A 15,768-nucleotide genomic window follows, 5' to 3' on the forward strand; every position below is an offset into this window, starting at 1 on the left:
CGACCATTAGCGACTACTTGGACTGGTCGATTTGCGACTTAACTTGGTCGCGCGACCTCGCCTAGTCGCAAGTGTGAATGAGCCCTTATGCAGCTTTCCTTGATTTTGTTGTGGTAGAGCTTACGCTAATGCTTTGCGGCACCTAGGGTCACAGTGTCAAGCTGATTAACCCCACAAAGCATTTTGGAATGATTAGCATTTTACTTTAGAAAGTTCCACGAGGAGTACATTTTTGGCAGTAATATAAGTGCGATTTAACTTGGAAAAACAGATTGAACAGTGCTCGCCCGACCTCCTCCTTGTTTTGTACTTCAACATTCATGCGCTATTTCGATAACTATGGCGTTGTTTCAGCTGTTGAAACAGCATCGTTATCACATGACTGTGTCATCATCATCATCACCCTATTTTTGTCTACTGCAAAATGTAGGCCCCTACCAGCCATCTCCAGTCACCCGTCTTGCACCAGCTTGCACCATCTGCAACTTACCTGCAACTTACTGCAGACTTACCAATTTCATCATATCAGCGAATTCTCTGTCGACTAAGCATAGCTTCGCACCCATTCTGTAACTCATAGACCACCGGTTATCTGCCCGACGTATTACTGTCCAACTCAACTCCATTTCTTCCTCGACATGTCAACTAGAATATTGGCTATCCCCGTTTGGAGTCTAATCCACACTGCTGTCTGCCTGTCTCCTTGTGTTAATTCCAATCACTTTTCATTCCATCGCTCGTTGTGCAATCCTTAACTGGCACCTCAAGCGTCTCCGTTGCCCATGTACTCGTAGAATGCAATGACTGCACACTTTTCTTTTCAAGGATAGCGGCAAGCTGCCGGTCATGATGTGGTAATAATGCCTGCTGTATGCGCTTCAGCCTATTTGTGTCCAATTCCCACGACTTAGCGCTGCGAGATAAGTGGATAAAGATAACACCGGTGGCCTTTACTGACACCATCGCATATATATCCCTTCTACCGCAGAATACCACAGTTACTTAATTGTAGCATGCATCATTGTTTGCGAAGAAAATGGGCCTGTATTGCCGGCACTTTACAATTGGGTACGAAACCAAGACCGCATTAGCAGCACTGCCAACAGCCTTCTGTCAAAGCAAACATCATTGCCACTGTCTTCACAAGATGGCGACAGAAGTTAAAAACCCTAAAACTTGGTTGCATGTTACATTCAGCGATGCGTTCAAATTGAGCAAACATGGTAGTTCAGGCGTCTGAGTTGAGTGAGACTGTTAGTGTTGCAGCAAGACATGCATGCCTGCACCCCCTTAGCACACAACAAACAAACTACTGCCGTTACATGGCTGTCGGGTGTGAACCAAGACACACACAGACACAGAAATAAAGACAGACAGGGACGTGCACCACTTCACGTAGTCCCATAGCAATGCTTCACCACCTAGCCCAAAATGAAATAGTTCTGAAGGAACTGTTGCTAGCTGATGGTTCAATGGACACCTGTCAGTCAAAACAGCACCGAGCACTGACCAGCCATCGCTGGGTCCCTGTCCAGGCTGTAGCCTCCCTGCAGGTAAAGCTCAGCCTGCCTTGCCAGCAACAGGTACGGGGGGTCGTCCATGCAGCCATCGTACTCGCCACCCTCGTCATTGTCGGTCGTGGTCACCGCCATGTTGTACCACAGCACGGCATCCTGCCAGTTGCGTTGCCTGCATGGGGATTGGCGCCCATGTTTTCTTTTTTTGACTGCGACAGCATTTGCACAGCTGGCGTACGTTTTTAACTAACAGTGCTAATTGGTAACCTGGGTGATAGTGGATCATCAGCATCTGGCGGTCCAACAACAAGCAGGGAACACTGTAGAGTATGGTCCACTTGTAAGGGCAACACACGATTAGCATTCCACCATTGACTACAGCCGAGAATGGCTTGAAGGCCCTCGGGCTGTATTTTTATGCACAGATGTCTGAACAATGCGCATCACACATATTTTCCCATGAAGCTGAAAATATGTTTTAGATGCATTAAATTTTTTTACCTGACATATGAATCCAACATGATTGGGCCATACATGGCCCATAAAGTGACATTACAACCAAATATGGGGCCTAAACAGAGTGAAAGGTTACGCCTTCTGAAAGCATCTCAGTATCTGTTCTGTGCCAATAGGTGACCTAGTTGCTGAGAAAACCATAACTGCAAGTTTCCACCTTAAATTAATCCTGTAATGCCCAATGTAACATATATGTTGCACATAGTTTGATACCTCAAAATTCTGATTTAAACTCAAAACTCGAATGCATAGCTTGTACTAGTAGCATTTGTGATTTGCTGGAATGATTTGCTAGTTGTAAGTAGTCAAGAAAGTCAATTGCTAATCAATGAATTACTATACTAATTAAGTCATAACTCGGATAATGTTTCAATGTTTTTCACAAATGTACAGCCTCCCGCATTTTTAGCTATATCGTGCGAGCGTCCATCACGCGTCATTTTAGCGCCTTTAAGCAGCGATAATCAGCGAGACCGGCAGAAGTACTCTCAAGTGCACTAAACACTTTCCTGTGCAAGAGTCGTCTAATGCGACGTTCCTTCAGGACGACGTACGACCATACTACAGTGTTCTCGCGTGATATAGCTAAAAATGCAGGAGGCTGCACACTCCATGGCCAGAAATAAAGGCCAAATAAAGTAATCTCCCTTGATGCGGAACGGTGTTTCGGCATTAGTCCTAAACTGCCCAAAATGAGCAGAGGAAAATGAACCAACCAAACATCAGCCTCAGCGGAGTGATTCATGTCAGTGAACCTGAGTTAACCGTTCCTTGGAGTCCCTTGAAGTCCCTTGAAGTTTGCCCATACAAGTTCTTACAGCAATCAATGTGGAATCATGTGGGTTAATCAGCGCACTGACTAAACAAGGCGGAGAGACAAGAATACATGACACAGCATGTGTCATGTATTCTTTCTTGTTTCTCTCTGCCTTGTCTTGGTCAGTGCGCTGCTTCACCTGCACAGTATGATGATTAGTCAACAACTCAGCCCAACTTTTCACATCTATGTGGAATCCCATCACACTTATTGTGGGCTACTATATGCCAGACAGTCTCTAGAGTGATGCTTGTGAAAAAAAAAAAAAAAACTCCAGGAGGCACTGTAGTGCTCTAAAGAGGATGAGGGGCAGGGCTGCCTCACCTCCGAGTGCCGAGTCCCTCGCCCGTGTCCAGTGCCTTGGCCAGGGCGATCATGGAACTCCTGTCTCCGGCCCTCGCCGCCTGTTCCAGGTACTCCACTCCCTTTGATGTGTTCTCCTCAGATTCCTGCAAACCACAGCAAGGCTGAAAACTCTGCTGATCTGACCTGGAGCAAAGGTGGGACCTGCTGGTAGCACTGCAAGCTCACCATCGAACTCGACAACATATACACAAGCCACGCAGTGGAGGACTACAGGGCGTGTGAAACAAAGGCGTTGTCGTGTACCGCCGTCAGCGCGCTCAACACAAACGCTCCGCAGCGTGGCCTGGACCGACTTGGACTGACGCCGAAATGGCGTGCGACAGCTCGCTTTGCCGAGATAAGCAAACAACCACAATTAGGCGCGCCCCAAAAACATGTTGCGGTTTGCTTATCTCGGCGAGCTGTCGCACGCTATTTCGCTGTGCCGAGATAAGCAAACCGCAACGTTTTTACGGGCGCGCGAGACTGCGGCCACAAGCGAAACGTGGCGAAACGGACCTGTCAAGTGAGCGCACTCTCCCCGCCGGCCAGACACAAGCGAAAGACAAGTCAAGCAGTCAAATCGAGCTGTGCTCCAAGCTATCGTCAGCCGCCGCAAACATATCGAGATAACAGCGCACAACACTTTGTGGCGCTGGCGTCAGTCCAAGTAGGTCCAGGCCACGCTGGGGAGCGTTCGTGTTAAGCGTGCTGACAGCGGTACGTCTTCCACCAACTATGCACAGCACTTTAAACTGACCAAACAAGTTTCCCGCCCCCCCCCACCCCCAAACACATGTACACACTCTGTAAGGTTTGGCGCAAGCGCCGATTGTCTGTCTACCTTTTGTCCGGTGTTATACTGATCAAAGGCATGTACACGCCTCATGGGACCCACCTCGCTTATAGTATAGCACCATAGGGATGCAGCAGTGATGCAACGATTGACCGGGCCAACGGCGAGGCTGATGCCTGATTTCAGGTATGGAGCGTGATGTCAGAAAAGACCAATGAAGAACCGAAGAAATGATGTCACTTCTGCAAACTGCCAGATCAATTTTTGAGTTTTTAAGTATTTAATCGGCCTTCGCACTAAGCAATGGCTTCTTTCCTGCTATAGACAAGGCGTGGAAACCTCGTATGCTGTAACCGTGGGCACCATCCGTGGGAGTTGCTCTAGATTGCCTGCCACCCGGCAGATTTTATAGCACCCTTCGTTGTACGCTCTTTTTATATAAAGTTTGTTTGCTTTAAATAGTCGACTTGCTTCGATATTTTTAAAGAAAAGACCAGCGGACCTTCAAGAAGCAAGAACCTGAATTTCCTCACTTCCTGCTAACAGTAACAAGATATTTACAAGTTAGGCAGGTTACATTTTGTGCTTTAACATGGTTGAACTGCATTATAAACTTAAATACATGGTCCCAAATTAGTATGTGCTCATCTCTAATGTGGAATATCTAATACATACGAAGAACAGTTTAAAACATGCATGAAATCAAGTTTTCGTTATTAAATCGCAGCACTGCATGTCCTGGTAGTTTGGGACATGCACATACTTAATAATTAAGTATTCACTTCAAGTAAGCACAGTGAACAGAAACCTCATAAGGTTGATTAGCGCAAGAAAACTGTTACACTTTAAAAACATTTTGCACGATCAACACTTGGACAATGCAAAAGAAGAACGACACATAAAGTCCTTCACCAGTACGTTCCTGGTCCGGACACACACTGGTTCTTCACGGGTTGGTGAACGATGCTACAACTGGCTCGAGTTCCTAGTTCCTACCTTATTGAACTGTTCCATTGAACATGCAAATATGTATCTGTATTTGCACACGCACAGTACAACATAAGAAGAGGACACATGGTTGAGGCATGATCCTGCATGTGGAGACAAAAAAAGCTAAAAATAAAATTCCTAAACACAGAATAGCCATTGCAGCAGTTAAGAAAATGATGCTTTCCTCAGTGCACTGACATCACGTGATAGCAAGTCTTTGTTTCTGGAAGTCCACCTTGCGGTAAATCTCTTATTCGAGGTTGTGGCACGAAGCTACAAGGGAAGCCCATACAGGTTGCTTTCGTTACTGCCTCCATCGGGAGTAATACTGCTTAACTCGCGCGGTCTGCTCAACTCATTGCTCTTACCGGCAGCGTCCAGTCCTCGAGGAGGTCATGGGGCAGCCCCAGGTAAACCTTGGCCAGCACTAGCAAAGCCTCCAATGCACCGCAACGAGCCGCCTGCTCCAAATGGAACACAGCCGCGTCCTGGTCGTACCTGCAATGGCGACCCGAGCCCACCACAGGTTTCCCGTGCAGTGCACAACTGTAACACTTCTGCCAAAACTAAACTTGTGAGAAATACATGCTTCAAAAAGCAACAACAGTGCCCACATGGCTGTGGAACGCCTTAGGTTTGCAGGAAGTTCCTTATGTCAAGCATTCTGAGCTGACCGGCGATGGAAACGTTAGCGCACGTGAACAACCCTTTCGCTAGGCAAAGTGCAGCAACCATTCCGATCACCGCACACCATGGGTTTTGCAGCTCCTCATTATGGTTGCTGCCATTGTACAGAAGCCCCAGCTATGGTATGGCACGTGAGGAAAAGAGCCCTGCTGTCCTTGTCAGTCAGCGACCACCACGCTTATATATATCATCAGCGTTTACGCACTGTTTCCTGTGCTAACACTGTAGCTGCGGTTGTCTATAGGCAACTTTTGGGACTTCTGAATGTCACTGATTACTAGGAGCTGAATTAATGCAAGTTTACTCTGAACTAAGAATTCAGTGCAAGCACCACCCATCAAACCGCAAAACACCTGCCTTCCGTTCTTGCCTCCTCCAAAACATAACAGTATTTACGTGATTCTAACTCGCACGCAATGTTTGGTGGCTTAAAAATAGTAAGAAAATAAAAGGGCACTTGAATATAATATGCACCCGACTTATAAAGGAAAAATATAGCATGTTCTCAAGTTTGCGATCATAAAAAATGCGACATGCAGAGTTTACCTTCACAGAAGGCGAACTCTTTTTTTTTTTTTTAATAATCTGTCGTAATGAAAGCGGAGCATCGTCTTCGCCATTTGCGCTACACTGCTCACAGACACCAAGCACAGAAGGCAGTATTCTGGAAGGATCACTTTTTGAGATACTAATATCACTTTTGCAAGGTCTTACGCGACTGCATCGGACTTGCCGAAACATGTGGCCAAGAGCACTCCTGGCACTCTGCGCAGATAGTGAGCTTGGCACAGCGCCAAAAACGCTGTTGGCTGTATATGCCAATGTATCTGGTGCCGAGTCGCGCGAAATCTCGCGAAAGTGGTAGTATCTCCAAAAGTGATTACTATAGTCAAGCATAAAATGTGAACCCACCACAACCTCCAACAATACATGCTCTACTACCATATCATGATGGCGATGATGCTGCATCGGATGGCTCTAATGGTAAGCTGTTGCCAACGCCGCAAATGCAGTTTCGGTTTCGTATCCGATTGTAATGCACATAGGCAACTTTTGGACCCATTTTTTCAGAAATAACGTGCGCATTAGCTTCGTGCAAATACAGTGCCATATTTGCAAGACTGTAATGCGCACCTCTTTAGAATAAAAAGTGGGTTCAAATGTGCATGCGCGTTATCATCGTTACTAATTCTACTCAAAATCAAAAATGAAACTGATTCTTAAAAAAAAAAAAAAAAAAAAAAAAAACTCAATGCAAGGTAGCTAGCCAGACTACCATTAAATTAAAATTAAATTATGGGGTTTTATGTGCCAAAACTACAATCTGATTATGAGGCACGCCGTAGTGGCGGGACTCTGGAAATTTGGACCACCTGGGGTTCTTTAACGTGCACCTAAATCTATGTACAGGGGTGTTTCTTGAATGCCTCGGTTTGCGGTCGCCATTTTTCAGCTTGCTGTAGGTACACCATTTCTAATGCATTAGATTGAGCTGAAGATGATGTTCTGTGGTCGGCAGACAGTGAAAAGGAGGTGCCGTCGGACTCCGATCGCGACTAGCCGCTAAGATTCAGCCGCGTGCGTGTCTGGGTGCCTTTGTACGTTCCATATGTTACGCGTTGACTCAGGTTTCATTACCTGATGTGCGCAGTAGAATCGGCACCAAGTTCATTTTTTTAATATTTGGGCGGTAATATAACTGCACGTTAAATCGGGGGTGCGGTAGAATTGTGAAAATACGGCAGTTCCATTGGGATGACCATGTTGAAAGAAGTTCATCTTTTACAGTAATTGGCTGGTGTATCTATACAAATTACCTTGAGCTCGAAAGCAGTGTACTTGCCACCCGCAAGCAGGCTGTCATCCAATTACAATAATACTCTAAAAGAAACAATGAGCTCTGAGAAAGGAAAGGAAGGCACAGGGCTCAGTCAACTCTACTCACCAAAGCAGAGCGTTCAAGACTCTCTGCACCACAAGAGTTTCCTACATAAATTACTGGAGGGACCTATGGCGCTGCGACTGTTCAGCTACACTGAGAATGATACGTAATACATGGATTTGTCTAGTCTTCATGCTGTGGCTTAGACATTCTTGTAACATCTTATTAGGCTTCATTTAAATCTGCAAGCAATTATATTTTTTCTGAACGCATGAAGGCAATAAGTATTTCCACAGAAGCCTACTAATCATTGCGACCTGTTGCACTTATAATGCAACATTTAGTTGAAAATGATCAAGTTAGGACACAAAGCCGTTTGAAGCCAGAAGGACCAAGTTCAGGCAAATCCACGTATACTACCCAACATACCATGCTGGCACCTCGTGTATTGACTGCTGCCAGAATTTCCGCTAGTAATTTTGGTAGAAAGCTCAATGCTAAAAGTTACCCGAGCATGCAAGGAGTTTAGGAACTGGCACAGTTCAAGAACTTTGACGGGTAATGGTGATGGACCATGTTGAGTGTGCATCCAGTCGTCCTCTACCAGGCCAGTGTGTCGGAACGGGACGAAAAAAAAACAAAAACAGAAAAAAAAAACTATATAGTGTATTTTTGAATGGAACAAAAACGTAACCTAAACATTATTTTTTTTCGTAGTGAAAGCGAAATATTTTTTTATCAGTTTTCGGCTCAAGGGGAAAGTCGGCAATCCCAAACAACCAACGTCAAGCAACGTCAGCATTAGGGGTCCGCATAAGCGCGTATCTTGGGGCAGGGATAGTGTCAGCGATAGCTGGTCAAGTGCTCCACTAATCTAAGCCTGCTGCTCGGTGCACTAGCAGATTGGCTCATAGCAAAACCCAGGGCTTGTGTGCTGAAGTGCTTATCGTTTCATTTTCTACAGATACAACACTTACTTACCGAAGTTTTATCATTCGTATAGTTCATTTAAAGTTCGTTTTATGAGAACAGCTGTCTCGCATTTTGGCAAGTACAATCGATGACCTACTGCTTCCGAGATCATGCTCAGTGCCTTGAGTCAAGGCACTCAGCATGATCTCAGAATTCATAATTCACTTATTGAGAAAAATAAATACTATGTTTTCATGGTTACATTGCTTCGAAAATTTTTGCATGTGAATCAAAACCATTATTACCCGTTCCAATTTATTTTTATTTTTTTCCTTCCGGGATTCCGGAATGGAGCTTTTTTCAGTTGAACGAAACTAAAACCAGACCAAAAAAATTTGGAGGACACTTAAGCTTAGCCTTAAAGAGTGGAACGCGAGAGCATTCAAAGATACCTGACAGATTTTCAGGCTTCCCGGCAACTGTAGCTTTCTTTTTTCTCCACCTTCGCCTCCACGCGCCGCTTCCGAGGCGAGCGTTATCTGGACGTTGTTTTTGCAAGGAACCGACCCGGGCGTGCCGCTGTATGAATGGTAGAAATGCTGGAAAAGGGGCCCGTGTTTGAGTCTCCAAATTATGTTTTCTCATATATTCAAATTACAATCCGACGCAGTCTGTAGGTTGTGGTTAAGTCATACCTTACAATTTGTTCGACGCATTTTACTTAGAGAAATCCCATTAGTTCACTAACGCGTCTGTACCGTGCCGATCATAGTTGGGGTGGTCCGGATTATTTTCTCAGCCGCGGATGCCAATGCCAACGCCTACACCAACGCCGGATTTTCTGCGACACAGAGCCCAAAACGCTGTCGCGGTAAAACATTTCATTCCGACACCCTGTGGCTGTCTCTAACTCCATGCTCTGCACCAGTGGGCGCTACCACTCACTTGCCCTCCGGGTGGGTGGTGTCCCCGAAGCGGCCGTTTTCGTGGCACTTGGCCATCTCCAGGTGGATCTGCCCGAGCACCGAGCGCTGCGATTCGTCCAGGGGCCGTCCCTGCTGCTGCCGCACCAGCTGCCGCAGCTGCACCTCGTCCAGCACCGACGATGGACGTGCGCGCTGTGCCACCAGTCGTTGGAACTCGGCGCGCTCGTGCTCCTGCGTGTGCACGTTTGGAGATAGAGAGGTGTGAAGGGCACGCAGAATGCTGTGCCTCACAAACACAGCTGCTGTCTTTGCTAGCAATTAATGTGTGGGTGTGCATGAACACAGCTGCCTGCACAGTGTGTGACGATGTTCCCCTTGAACTTTCAAAAAGGAAAAACTGGCATGCAGCTAAACCTACATAAGAAACTTGCACGGATTGTGTGTGTAGTTGCTGCAATATCTGGACCGCCTTATTGTACCCGTACGTACTGTTATGGTATGCATATCATAGTAAACCTACATAGAGAGAAAGCACAGTCGAGAAAGGCTAATGATTAGGTGGCGTGACGAAATTAGAATATATACAGGCATAGAATGCAAGACAGAGGTAATTGGAGATCACAAGGAGAGGCCTTCGTCCTGAAGTGGACATAAATTAGTCTGGTGATGATTAATGTTGTAAACCTGTGATGACCATAAGGTCCATCCCTGTGACCTTGTAAATCTACGGTGCCGTTGTGACCTAGTAAAAACCATCGTGGGTGGCTTATATTGGTTACAATTAAGGCTGACAACTAACTGCTACATCATTTCGAGCTAAGTAGCAGTTCTGAACAGCTACTTCAGCAAAGAACAGAAACGAAAAACACAAAATATTCTTTATGAGGGATTCCTTTGTTTTTTTCAAGCTATGATGAGGCTGTTGCCAACTTAACTTTTCATTAATCAACTCACATCTTGTACCTCTTGCACCGATACCTGTGGCTAGAGAATTTCTTCGCTAGCTTAATACGAAGCCCGCTTCTGCATCTAAACATTAAGGTGGCATGGAAAATGTCGAGGAACGATTATCCTAGAGCAGGGGCTCTGGGCAGGCACACAAAGGACGTCTCAGCAAGCAGAAGGAAGCAGCTGCGGAGGCCCAGTCCGGCAAACTTCCCGATAACGGCAGAAAACGAAACTTCAGGGAGCGGGCCATGCTGGCGCCAGGCTGCAGTGAGCGGCGGCGGGCGCGCACGGAAAGGGAGCTACGAGGAAGTTGGTGGTGGGGGAAGGTGGGGGAGCTACGAGGGAGTTGAGAGGGAGGGCGAGGGGAGCCACCGAAGCCACTGCCATCGAAGCGACGGCGTTGCCAAGGCCAAATCCGCTTCTCTGCCGCCCTCCTCCTTCACCTTCGACGGTCTCCGCGCATCGCCGTCCGCTCCCTGAAGTTTCATTTTCTGCCTTTATCGGGAAGCGAGCGTTGGCCGGCGTGGGCAGTTTCGTGGCCCTCGCTATATGCTTGCGCGCCACATTTCACGACTCGCACCGTTCGTACATCGTGCTATGGTGCATGAATACTACAAAAATAAGTCCTTCTTTTAATTCGAACAAATTTTTGGGCCCCTTCGAGTTCGAATTATTGAGATTCGACTGTATGTAGTTCTCTCATAGAAACAAACTTTTTTGCATGAAATAGCACAGGCTTTCGCGAAGTAATTTTACTTCCCAGTACCACTTTTTTTTTACTGGCTGCTCCTTATAGCTCTGAACTGACACAGAATTCACAGCTGGTTTCGGTAGCGCAACAACACGAGGACAAAGTTGTACAGAACTGACAAGACATGCACTGTACTTTATTTCTTTGTACTTGTGTTGTGCTACCGAAAGCAACTATGAAGCCACTCCAATTCACCCGAAATTCTGTCCTGCGACACGGAGAACGCCACGGAAAAGCTTACGGACACAGAGAAGCCAAACTCACGTCTCCGATGGTGCTGCTCTCAGAGTCATAGCGCTGGCGCCGCCTTAGGCGGGCGGGCACAGCGCTCGCCCGGTCGCCGTTCGTGTGCTGGCCGTTGGCATACTGATGCCCGTTGGTTATCTGGTGCTGCAGAGTCTCGGTGTCCTCGGAGTCACTGCCAAGTTCCAGGTCATGCGAGTAGTCCTCCATGGTGTCCTCACTGCCACTGCTAAGGCTGCGAAAGCCACTGTCTTGCTGCTGCAGCTGAAACAACGACATTTGCCTTTGTAAATTGTCGGCGCACTGTGGAACCACGTTTGTACAGCAAAACCTGAACCCTGCACACATTTACCGAAGGACGAAAAATGGAAAAGAAGTTAAAAATAAAACGATGTGCTTACACTAATCTGAATCCTTTTTGAACAACCTGACAGTGACGCGTGTATTATTGCAGTGCTGCTTACTTGGGCCGTAATCTCAGCCAATTACTTTCGGGGATGCTATAGCTCTCACGAGATTTCGTGCGAGTCGGTACTCGATGCATCAGCATCTATGCAGGATGGCACTCATCGCATTCTGACAAGCTCGCTGTCTTGGAACAATGTCAGGAATGCCACTACCCGTAAATGCCAATGTTTACAGTGCTGAGTCAAATTGGAAAAGTGATATAGCATCGTCAAAAGTGATCGACCGAGAATACCGCTCCTGTTTATGTTCACATATAAGTTACATATTTTGCACAATGTAACCTAGAAAGGACTAAATTGTTCCAGTTATGTGCAGTCAACCTTAAAGAGGGAGAAAATTTGAGGGAAGCCCTCTGGGTAAAAGTCCTCTAGCCTGCCCCTCCACTCAGCAGGGAGGGGTACGGGGTGACAATAAGCACGGGGAGAGTAGAACGCGAGTATGAACGCACAAATCCAGGCCAGAATGCCCGTTCACAGCCACAGCTCTAGGCCCACGTAGCTAAACAAACATTGACGGGTTCAAGGTGGCCACAGAGGCCACCTTGAACCCGTCATCATGCATGGGCATGATGACGGGTTCATGGGCATCTGCAAATTCAGCGCAAGTACTTGGCACAACGTGAACACTGACCATCGGGATGGCGTCATTCTCTCGGTGGAACATCTCGCGCGACGAATCGCAGGGGCTGCTGTAGGTGCGGATTCGCTGCCTCGGGGGACCAAAGGCCTCTGCCAGATGGTGCCGCTCGTACTCCGACATGCCCACGCACAGCTCTTCGCGTCCGCGCAGCCGCGTCTTGGCCCCTTGGGCTGCAATCGACAAGGCCAGAGTCAATGTCATGCTTGTGACATTGCCCGATGTCACGAAGAACGTGCACAGCATATGAACATGCACGCAACTAGCCGCTTCGGCCAGTGTGACAGTGTCGTCCATTGTTAAAGGGAACACATGAGCATAAAGCCCCACGTGGGAATATTTCTCTCCAGCAACTATCACTCGGCTATGCGGCAGACGAGTGGTAGTTGGCGGCACTGGCACCCTTCCACACACCTGTGCAGTGCATAGACATAGTTTGTTAAGGCTGCTAGGCATTCAGTCAATAAAAGCAGTGTGTAAAGGGCTGGATACTGAAGCTTAAACATACAGTTAATGCTTCAGTTCACAATATGTGCAAGGAATCAATTGCTTTCAGGAACGCCACCACACCGTAAAAAAGAAACTTCCACAAAACACTGCTTCAATTCATACACAACACAGGCCTCACAGCACACATATAATACACATATACATATCAAGAATTATGCCTTAATGGCAAGTCTTTATCGGAAAAAAAAAAAAAAAAAAAACTAGCAGCTGCTCACCTCGAAACAAATGTAAGGCAAAACCCAATGCCGCAGTATAGTAAAGTACAGTAAAGAAAAGTGCTCCGCGTCTTTCGAAAAGAAGACTAAGAATTCAGTTGACGCTTAGAACATTGTCGCACACTGCTAATAAATCCAAAATGCACTAACAGCAAAACGCTGGTGGTAACAGCAATTGGCTACAATCTTGACCGCCAAAAGCGCTCACCAAGGGCAGAGGCTGGTGTGCCGACCAACTTTTCGCTGGGCGCGAGATCAAACGGGGTGAGGCCAAGACCCGAGCAGACGCAGTTGCAGACGTGCGACCTGAAGAACAGTGCCATCCCACGCACGCCGAGGTTGCCGTCGCCGTACTCGGAGCCGTGTGCAGTGTGGATCTGCGGATCCGTGTAGAGGTCGCCCACTCCCTGGATGTCCACCACGAGCAGCTCGTGACCCGAACGCTCGAATGTGAAGTGGCTGAACGCCTGCAGCAGCCGGAGAGGTGAAGAATGCGTGCGAATACAGTAACTGATGGACAAGTAGCACATGCACACACACAAAACAATGCTGCACAAAGAAAAAGCAGTCATATCATACAGATGAATATAAATACTTGATAACATTTATTTTTAAATCCACGGCCAGGATAATGTCACTGGTTCTATTCTAACTGCTTACGTTATCACCAGGATCGGCCTATTGTGAATGATGAGAAAAAAAAAAATAAATAGAATCGAGCAAAACAAATTCTTGCATTATACCGGTACACAAATTCAGGATTCGTGTGCAACGTTAAAATGGCAGCAACATTTGTGGGGTGGCATGTATGCATAAAGTCTAAAATCCTGCATTAAACCTCGCAAACTTCTATTAGAATTAAACCTTGGGTCTATGCAGTGCTGCAAGAATCACCATGAGTGAGTACAGCCTAAAAAAAAAAAGGGACCTGGTCAACAGCTGCACTCTGCTAATTTCTGGTAGAATCTCTTTGCTTCCAAAGCATGGCTATGGCCTAGTTGGCTGTCTAACATTACCTTCACTGTGCTGAAAAGGTCTGCGTGGGACGGGACAATAGAAGATAAGATCGAAACATTCACTACAGCTGTCGCCATGACAACACTAATACAGTAAAATCTCGTAATTCAACTCCCATTTATTCAGAAAATCGGATAACTTCAGCCTCGCCTTCTGGTCCCAGCAAGTGTATGCATTAGTTTAAGACATCAAGCTTTCGTTAATTTGTATGTATTTGTCTGCACACTGGTTTATTCAGACAACCCTTAGAATGCGGAGTACTGCAAATGGGTGACGCAAAAGAATGCCACATAAAGGACGCCGCAAGGCCCTCTTCGCCGAGAGTGCTTATCAGTCATGAGGTGACGAGATTTGCAGCTTCTGCACTGATTTTTTTGTGAAATGCAAGCAGGAGTTGCAGACACCTTCAGTAAATAAAGGCGTGCTGATGTACTAAGCATTTGTTTATTGTTTTCTTGATACATTCAATGTTCACATTCGGTTAAATCGGCAATTTTTCCGATCTCGTAAAATCCGAATCAGCGAGGTTTTACTGCACCCTTACTCCAATATCACTGTAGTTCCCGATGTAGTCACAGTGCAGCCACAGTGCAGTGCAAGTCATGACTAGTATTGCTATGATCGAAGAGTTTTCACATTTGTGACAATTCCCTGCGCATTTTCCTTGGTCTGAAAATTAATTGAGACTACTGCAGACTTGGAAGTGCTGCAGTACTGATGACAGTGCCGGTGAGAACAGAAAACAGCCTGATCACCTGTGGAGTGAGCCGCGTGGCCTGGGAACTGATGAAGCCGGAGTTGGAGTTGTACTTGATGTAACTTCCTTCAATGAAGTGCTCCATGTGATACAGTGGACTGCCTGGCCGCTCCACGAACTCAATGATCGACACCTGGAATATGTCCACCTGCACAACACAGCAGTGCCAGAAGTCCGGATTAATTGAATCTGTGAACTTCTGCATGCGTTTTTGGACAACTTCATGTACTTTAATTTATTTATGCAACTGTACATGTTTATCTTCTGTAGCTTGCTATCTGACTATCTTCTGCCGCTTCCTGGAATCATGTGCAAAACATTGCGCTTTTACCTCTGACATTATTCAGTGTTTCTCAACACATTTTACAGTTTGATTTCAATTGCCGAGCGACAAGGAGTAGCTGGTGCCACCTAAAGGTGCAAACCTCTCCTTTAAAATTATGTATTAAAAAAAATTACAATCTGCTACCAGTACACTCATGCAAAGCCTTTCACTCTTCTCTGCCACTTCTAGTGTAAAAGCCACAAGTCTTGAGACACAACCACGGTTCAGATGATGGAAGTTCTATCTGACCACAGCGTATAAGCCCACCCACCACTTCCTTCTATCTGTGGTATTGCACAGTGTTTGTTAGGCCGTGTATAAAAAGGGTTTCTGCGAAGACTTTAAGCAATTTTTAAAGATCGCCTGTGGCAGATAGCAAAATTCTAGTCCTTGAGGCAGTCTACTCGAAGAGGTGCACATTACTTGCACAAGAAATTGAAATGCATAATTTACTAATTAATAAAAATTCACTAATTATGCTTTCAGTTAATTACCTTAAGGCACTGGCTA

General features: G+C 46.3%; 1 protein-coding gene across 2 annotated transcripts in view; it reads right to left on the reverse strand.

Moving 5' to 3' along the window:
* Positions 1-15,768, reverse strand: part of LOC119453044 (eukaryotic elongation factor 2 kinase) — a 38,007-nt gene that overhangs the window by 5,379 nt on the left and 16,860 nt on the right. For both annotated transcript variants that reach the window (XM_037715023.2, XM_037715025.2), the window contains 8 exons: positions 14,932-15,081; positions 13,368-13,626; positions 12,429-12,607; positions 11,352-11,594; positions 9,408-9,619; positions 5,350-5,479; positions 3,175-3,299; positions 1,511-1,689 (listed from right to left, as the gene is read on the reverse strand). In XM_037715023.2, the coding sequence (XP_037570951.1) occupies positions 1,511-1,689; positions 3,175-3,299; positions 5,350-5,479; positions 9,408-9,619; positions 11,352-11,594; positions 12,429-12,607; positions 13,368-13,626; positions 14,932-15,081 (1,477 nt within the window). The remainder of the gene's footprint in view (positions 1-1,510; positions 1,690-3,174; positions 3,300-5,349; positions 5,480-9,407; positions 9,620-11,351; positions 11,595-12,428; positions 12,608-13,367; positions 13,627-14,931; positions 15,082-15,768) is intronic.

The sequence above is a fragment of the Dermacentor silvarum genome, chromosome 5, assembly GCF_013339745.2.
Source record: "Dermacentor silvarum isolate Dsil-2018 chromosome 5, BIME_Dsil_1.4, whole genome shotgun sequence".
Lineage (NCBI taxonomy): Eukaryota > Metazoa > Arthropoda > Arachnida > Ixodida > Ixodidae > Dermacentor > Dermacentor silvarum.